The sequence below is a fragment of the Penicillium longicatenatum genome (genome assembly GCF_028827895.1).
Source record: "Penicillium longicatenatum strain IBT 33135 chromosome Unknown contig_3_segment0_segment0, whole genome shotgun sequence".
Lineage (NCBI taxonomy): Eukaryota > Fungi > Ascomycota > Eurotiomycetes > Eurotiales > Aspergillaceae > Penicillium > Penicillium longicatenatum.
Window position 1 is genome coordinate 2,987,706 of NW_026643121.1, and position 14,909 is coordinate 3,002,614.

At 49.0% G+C, this 14,909-nt stretch overlaps 3 protein-coding genes across 3 annotated transcripts; 2 read left to right on the forward strand and 1 right to left on the reverse strand.

The window, feature by feature from the left end:
- Positions 1 to 1,943: 1,943 nt before the first annotated feature.
- pkhB (putative sensor histidine kinase/response regulator) lies at positions 1,944 to 7,715 on the forward strand (the record flags this gene model as incomplete). Its single annotated transcript, XM_057116892.1, has 3 exons — positions 1,944 to 7,202; positions 7,259 to 7,372; positions 7,425 to 7,715. The coding sequence occupies 3 exons, from the start codon at positions 1,944 to 1,946 to the stop codon at positions 7,713 to 7,715; spliced, it is 5,664 nt and encodes a 1,887-aa protein (XP_056972775.1).
- A 1,296-nt stretch (positions 7,716 to 9,011) lies between these two features.
- Positions 9,012 to 9,830, reverse strand: N7484_006475 (uncharacterized protein; the record flags this gene model as incomplete). Its single annotated transcript, XM_057116893.1, has 5 exons — positions 9,012 to 9,126; positions 9,182 to 9,233; positions 9,295 to 9,360; positions 9,492 to 9,676; positions 9,796 to 9,830. 5 exons carry the CDS (start codon positions 9,828 to 9,830, stop codon positions 9,012 to 9,014), a joined length of 453 nt encoding a protein of 150 aa, XP_056972776.1.
- Positions 9,831 to 14,251: 4,421 nt separating this feature from the next.
- On the forward strand, positions 14,252 to 14,602 carry N7484_006476 (uncharacterized protein; the record flags this gene model as incomplete). Its single annotated transcript, XM_057116894.1, has 1 exon — positions 14,252 to 14,602. The coding sequence occupies one exon, from the start codon at positions 14,252 to 14,254 to the stop codon at positions 14,600 to 14,602; it is 351 nt and encodes a 116-aa protein (XP_056972777.1).
- Positions 14,603 to 14,909: the final 307 nt, after the last annotated feature.

The window sequence follows — 14,909 nt, forward strand, 5'->3', positions numbered from 1 at the left end:
CACCAGAACAAGATCGAAATTAGTGGCTGGTCTTATTTCTGTTCTTGGGGTTACTACACGGGTAACACTGTATAGAACTCAACAGTGGAACCCTTCGATCCACCTCTTCACCTGAGCATTGTCATTTCATGTCTTGATTGAATCCTCTTCCAATCCCCCAAACCCAGGCCCTTACTGTCGGCTGACACCGGTACACCGGACCACGATCGGAAAACTCGGGTCCGTATCAGTCAGAAGCGTTTGTTCCCAATCCATGACCGCCCCCCGTGGACCAATACGAGCCCGGCTAGTCAGCCTTAATGGCTTTTAGGTATCCCCAAAGCCTATGGACATCGTCTCTCCCGAAAAGCCAAGAGATTCCTTCATGGAGGCTTCAGCCCATGACGTACCACGGGGTATTCTCAAGGTCATTTTCAGTGACTGATATGATGTTCTACATTAATTTTTCCCCCAGCCTTTTCCTGCTGCAAATTCATTCTCGATTTGACAATCTGAAAGGGTTCGGTTCGAGTCGCGCGTTAGTCGGCACGGCTGGAATGGCCCAATATGCCAGATGACGACAGGTCCGCGCGGGAGGACTCGCACCTGGTGATGATCGGATGACCCAAAGGGAGACAGATCGTCGGGGGTCAAAAAGGGGATTCCCTCGACGAAGCCATTTGACTCCATTCCAAAAGGGGGGTAGGAAAGCGGGTTCACGGTGGTCCCGAGAGCGCCACATCAGTCGATCGCTTCATTTCCAGGGGGGCCACTTTGGGGGTGGATTTTTCTGGCTTCTAGAAACACCGCTAATGCGACCCCTGGACCTTCTCGCTTGCATCACCATGCGGCGGTTTGGCATTGATCGACCTTCAGACGCAGCGTTGGCCGTGGGGTCTAGAATTAGGGCAGATGGAAAGGCGCTTGCACATTCCAGTGCTCAGGTGCCTTGGACCATGCAGTGGACTCCATAACGTACTTAGTATGGACTAATCACACCTACACAGTAAGATTTTCAAGGAAATCGAATCCGTTCCCCGTTTTCATTGATTTCCCGGACGGTTTTCTTGCCACCACATAGGCCATTACCGGTGAATTGATCAGTGCGTTAATAGTGTATTTAGAGAAACGGGTTTAGCCTCACCATCAAGATTATAGTAGTCATCACTATAGGCAACGATAAGAAACCGGTGAAAAGGAGGTTGGGAAATGGACGGGGATAGGATTCCCCTGTTCTCCCCCTGTATTTTGATAATGACTCTACGGTATTAAAGGAAGTTTCAAAATCGGAGTCCTGGTGGTCATTTGACGAACTCCTCTTAACCAATGCTTCGGCTTCTTCGACACCGTATGTATTGTCTAGGAATAGTCTCGTTTTATTTCCACAAAGACGAATCAAAACCCAGATTCCAACGTCAAGCCACCAAATGTAGGTTTTTTTGGCTTTGCTTTTTCTTTTATGGACACAGGGCCACACTACGTCATAGCACCCCCCGGAGACCGTCCTTCAGAATCCACTTTTTTTCCCTCCTTCATCCACTCCTAAGTCGATCCAAGCAATGGGCTGGCGGGTACTGACGCCAGTTTCCAGAGTCACTCTTGTCTGGTTCCCTCGATCCCGATCAATCCCCCTCAAACCACACCCACAACACCTCTGGTCTTGTTGTGCCCTTCCCCAAACACCTTTCGTTTGCCTGTAGGGCCTCTAGTCGTCTGAGCTTATTCGTCCCAACCACCATTTTGCGATCCCTCTGCTTGACATTGTTTTTTTTATTCTTGCATATTTCTTCCCTTTTCGTGTTACCAGTTCGTTCTTCTCTTAAGCCTCTGCGTGAACGACTTTGCGTTCCCCCCCCACCCACGAATTTTGCGAACCGACCGTTGCGGCCGAGACATGAACGCCTCACCCTGCTCCCGCGTTGTCGTCGTCCAGGAGTATTGATTTGCTCGGAGTGTCGAAAAGAATGGGGGACGTGCATAACAGGAGGAGCCCTCCCTTCCCATCGCCAACAGAGACTGTGTCGCCCGTTGCGGTATCGCAACCTCCCCTCCTACAAGCCCCGCGGTCGCCGAAATATCCCCTGGACCATGATCATGCAGGTAGATCCAAGGATGGACTTTTACTCGGGCTAGATGGATTAGCGAAGTCGACAACCCGCAAACCTCGTTTTTCGCGGGGCGATTCTGCCGAGCAGGTTTCCAGCCTAACACCGATCACAGAGGATACACGATCTATCGGCGAGCGACAGGAAGACCAGGGTCGGAGTTCACAAACTTTGAAGGAGCTGCGAAGACAGATGGAAGAGCTCCTTGTGTATCAACAAATGCAGCAACAACAGGCCCCAAACCAGGTCCCTTCTGGACAGTTGAACGAGCCTCCCAAGAAACGATGCCTATCCACCTCGTCTGTGACAGACCTGCCCAACGCGATCGCGCAACCTTCATCTGGCTCACTGGGCTCCGGAGGGACTATCAAAGCCCCATCCCCCAACCAAAGTGCTGTCCAAACACCTTGTTACCCCTTCCCCAGAGTACAAGACTCGATGAAACCTAGCTCGGAGCAAGCAGGACGTGATGGCCAGTTTCGCTTGAAACTTCCATCCGAAAAGCTGAGGTCGTCAGGATCCCAATCACCAGAGGAGAAACCCACCCCCGTACAGCCTTCGTTTCCACCAAGCTTTCTACCAGCCCAAGCAACCGCTATACCCGATGATCCAGATTTTGCCACTCCCAATTTGTACGATTTGACGCTGAAGCTGAATGCGGATGCCGGGTTAGATGGATGGTGGTCGAACCTCGTTGATATTCTGCAAGCAAATTACGGCGCCGAGCGGGTATCACTTGCGGTTCCAGGCGATGCGACAGATCTAGAGAATGTGCCATGGGGTCAAAAGGCGATATTCAATCAACATGGTAGCCCATCAGTAGATGCTGGCCAGACACCATATTCGCATGACTATGTACCACCGGACACACCTGTCGTGCGGACTTTTAGCAACGAGACAAACCTGGCATCGGATGAGATCTCGACCACTTTCTCGAGCTCTTCCGCGAAGGCTTCATCTCGACCTCCCTTGTCTTCGCGTCATTCTTTTGCCGGGTTTGGCCATGGGAAAAAGCAGCCTCTGGACCAGGGTTCATCCCAGCAACTGTTGAAGTCCAACAGCATCAAATTGGAGAAAAAGCATGCTCGTATTGCAGATGAATTCTCGGCCGATATTGCGCCATGTTCGAGCAGTCAGCGTCCTCAACCACAAACCGAAGCGAGTGAGGCTCCGGACAACTTGACCCCTGTGCGACAGGCAGTGTTTCCTATATCAAGACCTTTGGAGGTTGAGTCAGACCCTCTCATCAAACGTACTGGTGTAGTGAAGCTGTTTGGCCGAACAAGCCCTGTCATCCTCACGCGAGAATATTCAGAGAGCTCAGCCCATGTTTTTAGCAAGCTAGCCCGGAGTCCACTAGAGACCGTCCAAGTTACGCCAGGGACTGAACCGCCCAGGACTCATGTAACTGCTCCAGCGGTTTCTTTGCAACAGGAACCTGCGACTAGCCTTGCTGCCTTGGGCCTACGACAATATGATGAATACGAGCAGGCCCCCCAGTCACCGTGGTCCCAATCCCCTGCGCCTTCTCCAGCACCTCGCACACATGCCGACCAAAACCCTTTCTTCACAAGTCATGCAGTCGACGAAGGTGCATTTGAGAAGAATCCACCTGCCCATGATTACTCCAACACACGTCCGTTAGAGGCCATTGGAGTCGACCACTCCAAGACCGTGATTCACATCCCTCTCTTACACCGGGGTCGCTCTGACCAACCCTCCTCGTCAACTTTAATGTTTCCTGTGGCCGTTATCTCCTTGCTGTCCACAATTATGCCATACCCGCCCAACCTTCGTAGATCCCTCACAGATCTCATGCCTCACTTAACGACCTCGTTTTGCTTGGCTCAGCAATATAGTCAACTCGAACGTCAACTGACGACAAAGGTGGAAATTCCACGTTACGGTCATTTATTAGGTCTTGGTGGCACCTTCTCTGATGCGAGCAGCGAGCTGGAACTCGTCGCAGGATTGAGTGGCCATGTCAGTTATTCTGTTGGGGATGAGGGCTCTGTATCCGCCCGAGCAAGTGTCGCCAGTCCAAGTGACCGCTCGTCTACAAAGTTTAGCCCTGCTATCTCAAGCTTTGGAACTCCTGGTTTTGAACTTGGCCACGCAGGACTGGGTTCAGCAGGTCTATCCCCAGCAATCACAGGACGCGACATCACCGACAGTTATTTCACTGCTCAGCATCCCAAGCATCCCCGTGAAAACGGAGCGCAATATCGACAACGGATACCTAAAGCTAAGATGAAGCCTGCCGAATCAACTCCGACTTCTCCCGGGAAATTCACTGGAAGCGCATCCAATATTGAAGAAACCAATCCCCAAGATCCGAGCCTTTCTATGACATCTCAAATGCAAGATATGAGACCGCCATCACTGGTCTCTCCGACGCAACCATCGTCGCGACAAGCATCGACAAATTCATTTTATGCTCAGCTGCAACGTGAACTACCCCGTCCTTTTTCTGACACTATAGCACAGCTGATGCTCAATTCGATTCCACTTCATCTCTTCCTGGCCAAACCCCAGAGCGGCGAAGTGATATGGACCAACTCTAAATTTGATGCGTTCCGGAGGAGCAAGCCCCAGGAACAGAGGTTGCGAGATCCTTGGCAAAATATTCACAGCAGTGAGCGAGATCATGTTTTTAGTGAATGGGAAAATGCTTTGCGAACAGGCTCCCAGTTCACTGAAAGAGTACGCGTGAGACGGTTCAACGATGAGGGTGCGTATCGCTGGTTCATCTTTCGAGCAAACCCGTTGCTGTCTTCAACCGGAGAAGTTCTTTACTGGATCGGCTCTTTCCTTGACATCCATGAGCAGCATTCTGCTGAGCTAGTAGCCGCTCAGGAGAGGGAGAAGTTTGCCACTGATGCCAAATACCGGGCATTCTCGAATTCAATCCCCCAAGTTGTATTTGAGGCGACTGAAAACCGTGGCCTGATATTTGTTAATGAACAATGGAACTTGTACACCGGACAGCCGCTCGAGGAGGCTCTCGATCTGGGATTTGCCAAGCATGTTCATCCAGATGATTTGGAGAAATGTGGCGGACTCTCCTCAAACACGCGACGTAATACCCATGGATCCGCTGAGAGAAACAAATCTGCAGATGGAGGAAGCGGCCATGCTTCCGAAGTGCACGGTGTTTCATCCGCACTGGACGAACTTGTGAGGCGTGGCGTTGCATCTTTGCAGAAAGATGAAAATGGACGTGTCTTTTATTCCACTGAAATTCGACTTCGGTCCCGAGGAGGTGATTTCCGATGGCATTTGGTTCGCTTGGTTCTTGTTGAAACAAGCAGCTTCGGCAGTGAAGAAGCCTCGTGGTACGGCACTTGTACTGACATAAATGACCGCAAAAACCTTGAGCGTCAACTCAATAAGACAATGGAGTCTAAGACAAAGTTCTTCAGTAACATGTCACACGAGATCAGAACCCCTCTTAACGGAATTCTTGGTACCATCCCATTCATCCTTGATACGCAGCTTGACAGCGACCAGAGGAGAATGCTGGATACCATCCAGAACAGCTCTATCAATCTTCGTGAATTGGTGGACAATATTTTGGATGTTTCTCGTGTTGAGGCCGGCAAGATGTCTCTAGTCAGCTCTTGGTTCCATGTCCGATCCATGATTGAGGATGTGATTGACACTATCGCTTCCCGAGCCATTGATAAAGGTCTCGAGATCAATTACCTGATGGCTCAAGATGTGCCATCAATGGTTATCGGTGATCGATTCCGTATCCGCCAAGTCCTCATCAATCTTGTCGGCAATGCGGTCAAGTTTACCGCTCAGGGCGAAATCTATATCTGCTGTAATCTCAGTCATGACGCGTCGCTCAACATTGAACCCACTGAGACTTTCTTGGAATTTGATGTTGTAGATACCGGCAAAGGTTTCAGCCAGACTGATGCGGACCGTCTCATGCAAAGATTTAGTCAATTGGGAGAGAATGGGTCACAGCAAAATGCTGGAAGTGGACTCGGATTGTTCCTGTCCAAGCAGCTTGTTGAAATGCATGGCGGCAAGCTCACGCCCAGCAGTATGGAAGGCAAAGGAGCCAAATTCTCCTTTAACGTCAAGGTTGATGCTCCCTCTCCTCCATCACCTTCTGAGAGACCCAATTTACTCCGCCAAGCCTCGACTGCCTCTAGAAGACCAGTGACATCTAGGACAACATCTTACGATCAATATGCACTGTCCCCGCTGCGGAACTTTGATCCTAAGTTACAGGATCCGTCCACTCTCTCCCCGGGGCTTGATTCTCCTGCATCATGGTCTCACTCACCCACCTTTAGCAACACTGGCGCAAGCTCTGACACCAAGGGCGTGAACTTGCAGTCGTCGACCTATTCTGCTCCCCCAACTCCGGATATTTTTACTGCTCAGTCACCAACATTGAACTTGCCAAAAACCGAGGGACATGCGCATACAAACCCGCAACAATCCAGCACAGAAAGTTTAGATGGTTCTGTAACAAACCCTCCCGTTCGTTCGACTCCACCAGTCAGCATTTCTGAAGCTCCTACCAAAGTGTCCACAACGGCTGGAGTTGCTCCGCAAGGTTCTATTTCGATTTTTATCCTATGTCCCCTTGACAATACACGGCGATCGACAAAGCAACACATCCAGCAAGTTGTACCACACGAGGTTCCTTACAAGATCACTACTTTGTCGGATGTTGATGAGTGGAAGGACATGACGCAATCGGGCTCCAATGTGCCTTGCACCCATCTGGTTCTCAATCTGCCTGCGACCGATGACATTTTGGAGGTTATCCAACATGTGTCCGAGTGTGAGCCCAACAATGCTCCTGTGATCGTGATCATCTCAGATTTGTACCAGAAACGTCAGATCAGTACTCGCGTCAAAGAGCTGGCTACCTCGGGAAAGAAGGTCTTCATCGTGCCGAAGCCTGTCAAGCCCTCTGCTTTCTCGACCATCTTCGATCCCGAGAGCAAACGCGAGCTGAGCAAGGATCGCAATCAGGATATGGCTCGCGAAATCAACAACAACTTCAAATCCATGTCCAAGATGGTCAAGGAACAGCTTGGAAACAAGGGGTATCGCATCTTACTCGTTGAAGATGACGAGACCAACCGTGATGTATGACCCATTCATTCCTTTGATAAGAATTCCGATGATGCTAATCAAGTACCTAGGTTATGCTGAAATACCTTGACAAAATCAAGCTGATGTCGGAGACTGCATCCAATGGCCAAGAGGCTATCGATATGGTCTTCTCCAAAGAGCCGGGCTACTTCTCTCTCATTATTGTAAGTTTTCCTTTTCTCCTTCGCGCAGGGGAGTCTAGCTAATACATTTCAGTGTGATATTCAAATGCCCATCAAGAACGGATACGATACCTGTCGAGACATCCGTGCCTGGGAGCAAAAGAACCACTACCCCCAGATTCCGATCATGGCTCTGTCAGCCAATGCGATGACAGAACAAATCGAGAATGCCGCACGTGCGGGCTTCAATGACTATGTCACTAAGCCCATCAAGCATAACGAACTGGGCAAAATGATGATGGGACTTCTCAACAGCCATCAACCACTTCTCCTTCTTCGAGATCGGTTGCATCCTGGCAATCCACAAACCACTACTCGCCGTTAGTGGAGACGAATCTTGCATGATGACGTCTACCACGCTCCCGTTCTATCCCATCTGCTTTTGAGACGGCGATAAACTTTGATTATTTGACACTATATTCTCGATTGCTTGTTTTTCAGCCTTTTATTTGCACCTCCAGTACATGATCGAGCGAAACGGTTTTCTGCTTTACGGTTCACGGTGCAACTGGGGTTTTTGATTTTTGAAACACGGAAGAGGAGTGGGGGAATACAGACAAAAGACATGTTCATCACCCGGCGCATGTGCATTTTGTTGTGTGTTCGTTACAGCCGGTTCCCCATCGCATTGGAACTTACGAATCCATCCCCCGAAGACATAAGCATCGCATTTATTGCATTGGACATTGCGCCAGCTCGCCACACTTCAGCATGCGGCATTCCATTCCATTCTTATCGGACGGCCGAGTTATGTGTATTATTTTTTTTTTTTTTTTTTTTTTTTTTCACATCTTCCCCGTCGATGTGGAGGGGTTGGTTTGCTTTGGCCCTGAGACCCGAGTACATGGCGTTCCAGCCCGGGTTGGGCTGTCCTTCATTTTCTATCTCTTGCCAGTGATCAGTCATGATGCTGGTTTTATTTGCTTTAAAATTTTTTTTTTCTTTCACCTGAGATACCAGATTACGAGCGCATAACGACAGCTTTGGACCGATCTAACTTCTGGATCTGTATTTTGTCAATAATAATTCACCTTGGTACCTATGAACTTTCGATCTATGGTGTAACTACTGAAGCCGCAATTTTGTAGCTTAGATACCACATCATTGCACAGCTGGAGCTCCTCATGCGGACTAGAGGTCACTCGAATATTGTCTCGACGGATCTATTACCCGTACAGACGAGTTCTGTGTCCTCATTGGATTTGAAAATCCCGGGATGGATGGTCAGTGAGGAAGACATTACAAAGTCGAAGAAACGGCAAAGACTAAGAATTCTAGTCACGTTGGGAATAAATTACATATAGAGAGAGAGAGAGAGAGACGTCTTTGATCTCTCAAGGGCCATAACTAGCTGAACGAAATATAGGATAGTTAATGAATGTATGCGAATAGTAATAACCAAGCGTGTTTCGCGCAAATTGAAGCAAGGCCAATATCCCACCTTCCATCAATCCATCAATCCATCAATGAAAACACAGGTTGAGTTGAAAGGCGCAAGTAAAATTCCCTAAAGGACCCCGTGTGTTGAATTTCGATACTTTGGGCTCAGACGACGACAATAAAGCTTCCAAATGGCACATTTCCAACCATCGATACTAAGACGGGCAACGATTTCGGGATCTTAGACCTTCTTAACGCCAGTCTTCCAGTCCTTGTCACCAGTGGTGGTGGACATGACACCAGGGACAGTAGTGTAAGACCTGACGGCTGAACAGATGGCAAACTTGGCCATCGGCCTGCTTCCAGAGCGCATAAGTGCAGCTACTTCTGTGGTTGCACAGCGCGATGCACTCCACGAATGGGATGCCAGTCGCCTTGATGATGGGATCGTTGGTATTGTGGTCTGCGATATAATTAGCCCCGATCTCAATATCTGCTGGGAGTAATATTTGAATGAAACTCACGTCGGTCACAGTAGATCTTGTACTTCTGACCAGCCACCTCCACCTCCTCCTTATCGTGCTGATCGCCTTTCAGGTTCCATTAGTAAAGTTTTTTTGTCTTCGGGGGCTGTCAATTTCCACAATGATTTAAGACTCACATCGTGCACTTGTAAACCTAAGACCCTTTGCCTTGAGCGCGGCCTAGCACTTTTGCAGACCATCCTGGCACTTCTGCTTATTATTCTGGCAGTCCTCGAGATCATCGTCACATTGTCCAGGGGCGAATGGATCATTGGTATTCGGTGCGAAAGGGTCGTCATCCACCTTCTTCATGAGGAACACATCAGTTGCACCAGTAACCATGTCCTTTTCGTTCTCATCGCCGACAATGCATCGATTATAACTGGGCCCGAAAGAGCAGTAGGAGGTAGAAGCGTCTTTACAGAGCTGTGCACAGTCCTGGGAGGTGGCGACGTTGTCGTGAATTGTTCCAGTTCGGTACTTGTCACATTCCGATCATACCCGCTAGAGCTAAAATCGATCGTTGATCCGAACATAGATGACGGCTTGATGTGGAGAATCATGTACCTGCTCTGTAACCGATCTCTTTAATTTACAGGTAAGCTAGGACTGCATACAAGAAGCAAATATTCCAATATCAAAGCGTGCCTGATCTGCGCGCTGCAGGGTCGACCCGTCCCGCCGGTACAGCCCTCAACCCAATGGATCATTGTGACCCGAAAAAGACGCAGATTCCCCATGGCCGCTATTGGTTCTGTGCTTCTTCTCTAGTCTACAAGAGCTATGGCTCGTAGGCTATAGAGCCTCGAGCTATCTATTGCCTCTACAGACGTGGAGACATACCGATATTGAGGAAAAAGAAAAAAAATGGCATACGTAGACACGCTACAGAGACTATCCCAGAGAGCTTTTCATGTATCAAGTGTGTTACACGGTTTTCTAATCAAGCCAGACATACCTCAAACAGCTGATTCTCTCCTCCGTTCCTGCAATAGAAGCCACAGTTACTCTAGATCAGCTGAAGGAAGTGCCACGTACCTTGTGACTACATTATTTCTGGTAAGAGTTTCATGCAAGGACTGAGTGGATCGCCGAAACTAGATCAAATCACAGATCTGGCCTGAATTTTCGATCTACGCATACCTCATTGATAGAATCACACAGAATGACCTGCGAAATTGCACTACACATGTACCCGTGGATCGGTAAGTGGCAAGAGGAAAGGGCCATTTTGTGAAGGCACGCGATCTGGGACTTTCTAATCGCTGTCTTCCGGAAAAATTGCTACCGATCACATCTACGAATCGCACTAATCATCGCCGGCAGACCAATTCAGGTAGACCGAATACACTGTCACTCTGTAGCAACGTAAGGTTCAGCACTTGGGAAGTGGCATTTGTACTAGATAGTGAGACAAATCTTCCAAGATCACAGAGAAACCTTGGAATGTGACAAGGCCCTCATCGTCCCCCGCTCCCATGCAGGTATATGTCCACGAGTAGGCTTTTTTACTTCACCTCTTCCGTGCCCAAGAAAGGTTCCATCTCAGTAGATCGATATCTTTTACACCCATGACGGTATTCATGTATAAAGCCGCCCCAAAACCTTGTTCACTCTAGTTCCTACTTAGCAGCCTTAATCCATTTTCAAGTTCTTCTTACTGTCTGCTACTTGATCAACCTATCAATCGCCATTCTAATATATTGAAGTTTTGCTCCGAGGTCATCCCTCTGTCCGACCTTGGAACATTCATTTCTGCTGCTGTCGGCCAGGCTATCCGTAAAGAGTGACTCAGGTGCCGAGCGCGGTTCGATTTGTCTCGACAAGTCCCTCAATGAGATTAATCCAGGTTACACCTTGAAGTATACGCGGTGACTATGATAGCAAAAGAAATGCGGCCGCTACTCTCAGTGAGTGCATAGAGCGACGCCGGGTGGCTGAAGACTATAATGGAAGCACTTGGAGTAGAACCACGGGAGGCTATCTTCGGAGGAGCATCCCCGCAGCCAAGGGTTGACCAGGTGCTATCTGAATGGTAACAGTCAGTCATTTCCACAAAGACGGTGAAGATGGCTCGTCTACTAAAGCCAGCTGTGAGGAAGAATTGAACCAATACCAATAAGGATCTGCATCTGTGACTCTGTGGCTGTGAGCCTGGTCTCTCAGGCGAGGTATGAAGCTATTGACTATGGACTCGGTGAACGAGTTAATCTAGACATGCTCTGCTATTCTAGACTGTAATCGAGCGATTCTTGTCCATATTAGTATATCATGCTCTTCTGACTCGAAATCTACCGAATTGGTACATACCTGGCTCTAAAAATTGCTGGCTCTTGAAAACAGGATGAAGCGAGTCTTCTAGTCGAGTATGGTATGTCTTTGTATGGAGAAAAGCGGTGGAAAGACTATTCCTCTTTTCTTCGGGCCTTTCGGGGGTTCAATAAGATTTAAAGCTGATTAAAGCTCAATGACATGGGCAATCACGCATCGAGCTCTACCCATTTATATATCTCATAGCTAAAAAGCGATTGGCTTGCCTTCCAGTCCTATCCAGGGTGTTCTGTCATCTTGTTGCTACTGTTTGTTCCCATCGTGTGCTTTTATGAGTGGTTGGGTTGAGGGTCAAGTATATCGGAGAAAGCATTTGACGTAGAAGAATAAATAAATCGTGAAGGAGTTCAGAGAATGGAGGGAGTAGAAGTGACTGACGTACCGAAAGACTGAAGAAGATGTTAGAGTGGGTCTATCTTGAATAGAGATAGTTTAAGTTGCCCCGAATGAGCGTTGAATTACTCGCCTGGCTGTTTTGTTATCCCGTTCTTTCCCCTTGCTCTTTCTCGTCATCACTTAACCTACCAATATCGTAGCTCGGCGCATGAGAAGGGGTGCTTTCGAATCTGTCTTATCGAGTGCTTCTGGAGTAGGGTAGAAGGAGAGTCTTCGAGAGATAGCTTTTCTTACCATCAGAGAAAGCACGTCGCAGACGTAGCAGACGTACTAACTAAGAGTTGGTAGAAAACTAACCCTGGCATTTGGCCAGTCACCTGAAACGTAGGTTCGGACAAGCATATGCGTCGTATATCTGACTGTATCCTAGGTCTTCTCATGAGATATCAGGATGCGATGCAACGACATACGTAGCACGCATGGGAGCTGAAGTAAGCTGAATGGACAATGTCGGTGCATATACTAGTGAGTTGTTATACGATGCATTCGGGTATTGGCTCTAGCCGTGGCTCGTCATGACGTGACTTTGGCTCTACAACCATTTGAATCGAAATTTATAGACGCGTTACATTTTCACTCATGGAACATTGCATGTACAAGGTACAGTCCTGTTAAAACTATCGGCAAGAACCGGTGGGACTATACGAGCGCAAAGAGTGAACCTGCTTATCTAAGCATTGGGTGATGCTCGAGTAGATTCGATTAAAAGCGACACGGTCAGAGCACTGAAACGCAAGGCGCGAGGAATTCGGGTACGTAGTGTAGTCTCCGGCCTATCAAAGAACCGACGGAGCAAAGTTTTGCCCAGTCGCCACGAAGATTGGAATCAAGGGGGCGAAGGTTTTATCTTGGGGGCCAAAGAACATGACATACTGTATTCATATGAGAATGCCTATCAAGTATCAGCATACTGAGAACTAAAAACTAAGTTCTTAGGTGATGTATTCCCGTGGACTGAGAAATCAGGTCTGAAACAATCAATTATGAATCATGGCTTCTCATTTCTGCATCCTGCATGAGAATCTTTTGCCTTGTTGGAAACAAACGCCAAAAGGGCCGTGAGTATCCGACAAAGAATTAGATCGTGCCCAACAACCCTTATAATCCCTGCATCCAAAATGCAACACCCAAACTCTCTCTTAGGCTCCGCAAGGCAGATCCGGGACAAGCACGAAGGCAAAAGGACACTAGAAAAAAATTAATTAAAAAAGGACAGCGGCCCAAAGCGGCAAAGTAGGATGAGTTGGCGACGGCAACCGGCCAGTCATGGCGCTGCATGTGGCGGTGAAGGAAGCGTATCGTGAAAAAATAAATCCCCGCTTAACCCCACTCGCCCTGTCCCGTCTGGTCCAATTCCACGGTGATCGACTCAGGGCTTGGGGATTGGATATTCTGATCGAAGGGGAGAGAATGCAGTCCGAAACCAATTGGGGCAGTGGCTCAATAACAGGGGGGGGGGGGGGGAGCAGAAAACCGACGTGGTCGCGGTTCATGGGCTGAGAAACTAGAGGGGAATGAATGAACTAGCACAACTGCGTGTATGTGAGTGGGGAACAGTGCTGTCTGGAATCCCTCGGACCAAAACTCCGGGCTCGTGTGCAACGCATGCAACTTCGTTAGCTTTGTTGACAAGGTGCATGTATACATTGAGGACAAAAGGGGAGAATGGTGAAGATGGTGAGACTCGTTTCCCGGGGGTTTCATGAAGACCTGGACGAACTGCATAGCCCGGTCCTTTGGTATGACCGAAGTAGCGAGGCTCAGAGAGGGGCGGATCAGCCGCCGGTGAATGGCCAGATGGTTGGGGCTATGACGATGTGGGAATTCTGGACGAGGCAGACAAGAGGCTTCCCTCGTTGCTCACTTGTTGCTGTGCTCTGCGCGTCATTGCTGTGCTGCCCGATGCCCAGGCGAGACGAACGGGAAAAGAGATTGGGCGTGGAAGGTAGTTTGTTGGCGTAGCATCCCTGCGAGGCCCTTTGAATAAGTAGGAAACCACTATTTTCCAGGTTTTCGATTTTAATTCCTCGGGCAAAAGTGGGCAATTAGAATAAAAGAAATAAAAATGGAGGAGGGTGGTGACACGGTGTAATTCGGTGGCAGGATGCGTGTTCGACGGGGCATATTGGCACTTGTCAGGCTGCAAGGCATGCAGAGAACACGGCTAGGGTGCAGTGTACATGGCTTCAAGCATTGGCTTGTATTGTTGAGAGGGTATCGGAGTTTCCCAATGGGTCTTCTGCGGCAGGGCCCTTGGGCTCTTCAAGGATTTTTGAATTTTGTTTTTCGGACTGGAGCCTGGGTAGTCCTATGTCAGCAAAAAGCCAGGACCAATGATGACGAGTTCTCGCCGGAAGTGAATTTTCTTATCGAATTGCGTTACCGACGGCCTGCAGAGGTGGTCTCTTTCGCATGGCCTGAGGCCAAGCAAGACATCGAATGTGTGCATGGAAAGTGGGGAGATGCTCCTCTTCCCATGGCGTCTAGAGCGCTTGTCCGTGCTCCATTGCTCACAGTTCCCTGCAATTCTAGCCACTTGTGGGCTGGCGCAGAGGCTTCTGGTGGTCCCCGGGAGCAATAGCCGCATGAAGGCGGGCAAACGGGGAAGCAGGGATCAGCCTGTCGATGGAACGCCTGTGTATTATCTTTTGAGTTTCTGTGACTTGAACGGATCACATATCAGTCACACAATCGTTCATTTGGACTTGGCTGATCCCGATGTGACTATGGCGCAGATGGTTTTTGCGCCTGAAGATATTGGGGACATAGTCTCGGCGAGTTGGGATCGTTGGTCTCCACGGTTCGTTCGGGCCATGCAGTGATGTCCAACATATGGATCTTCATCCCGTGTGACCTCGCCATGGTCTTGATGCTTGAGGCGGCCTACT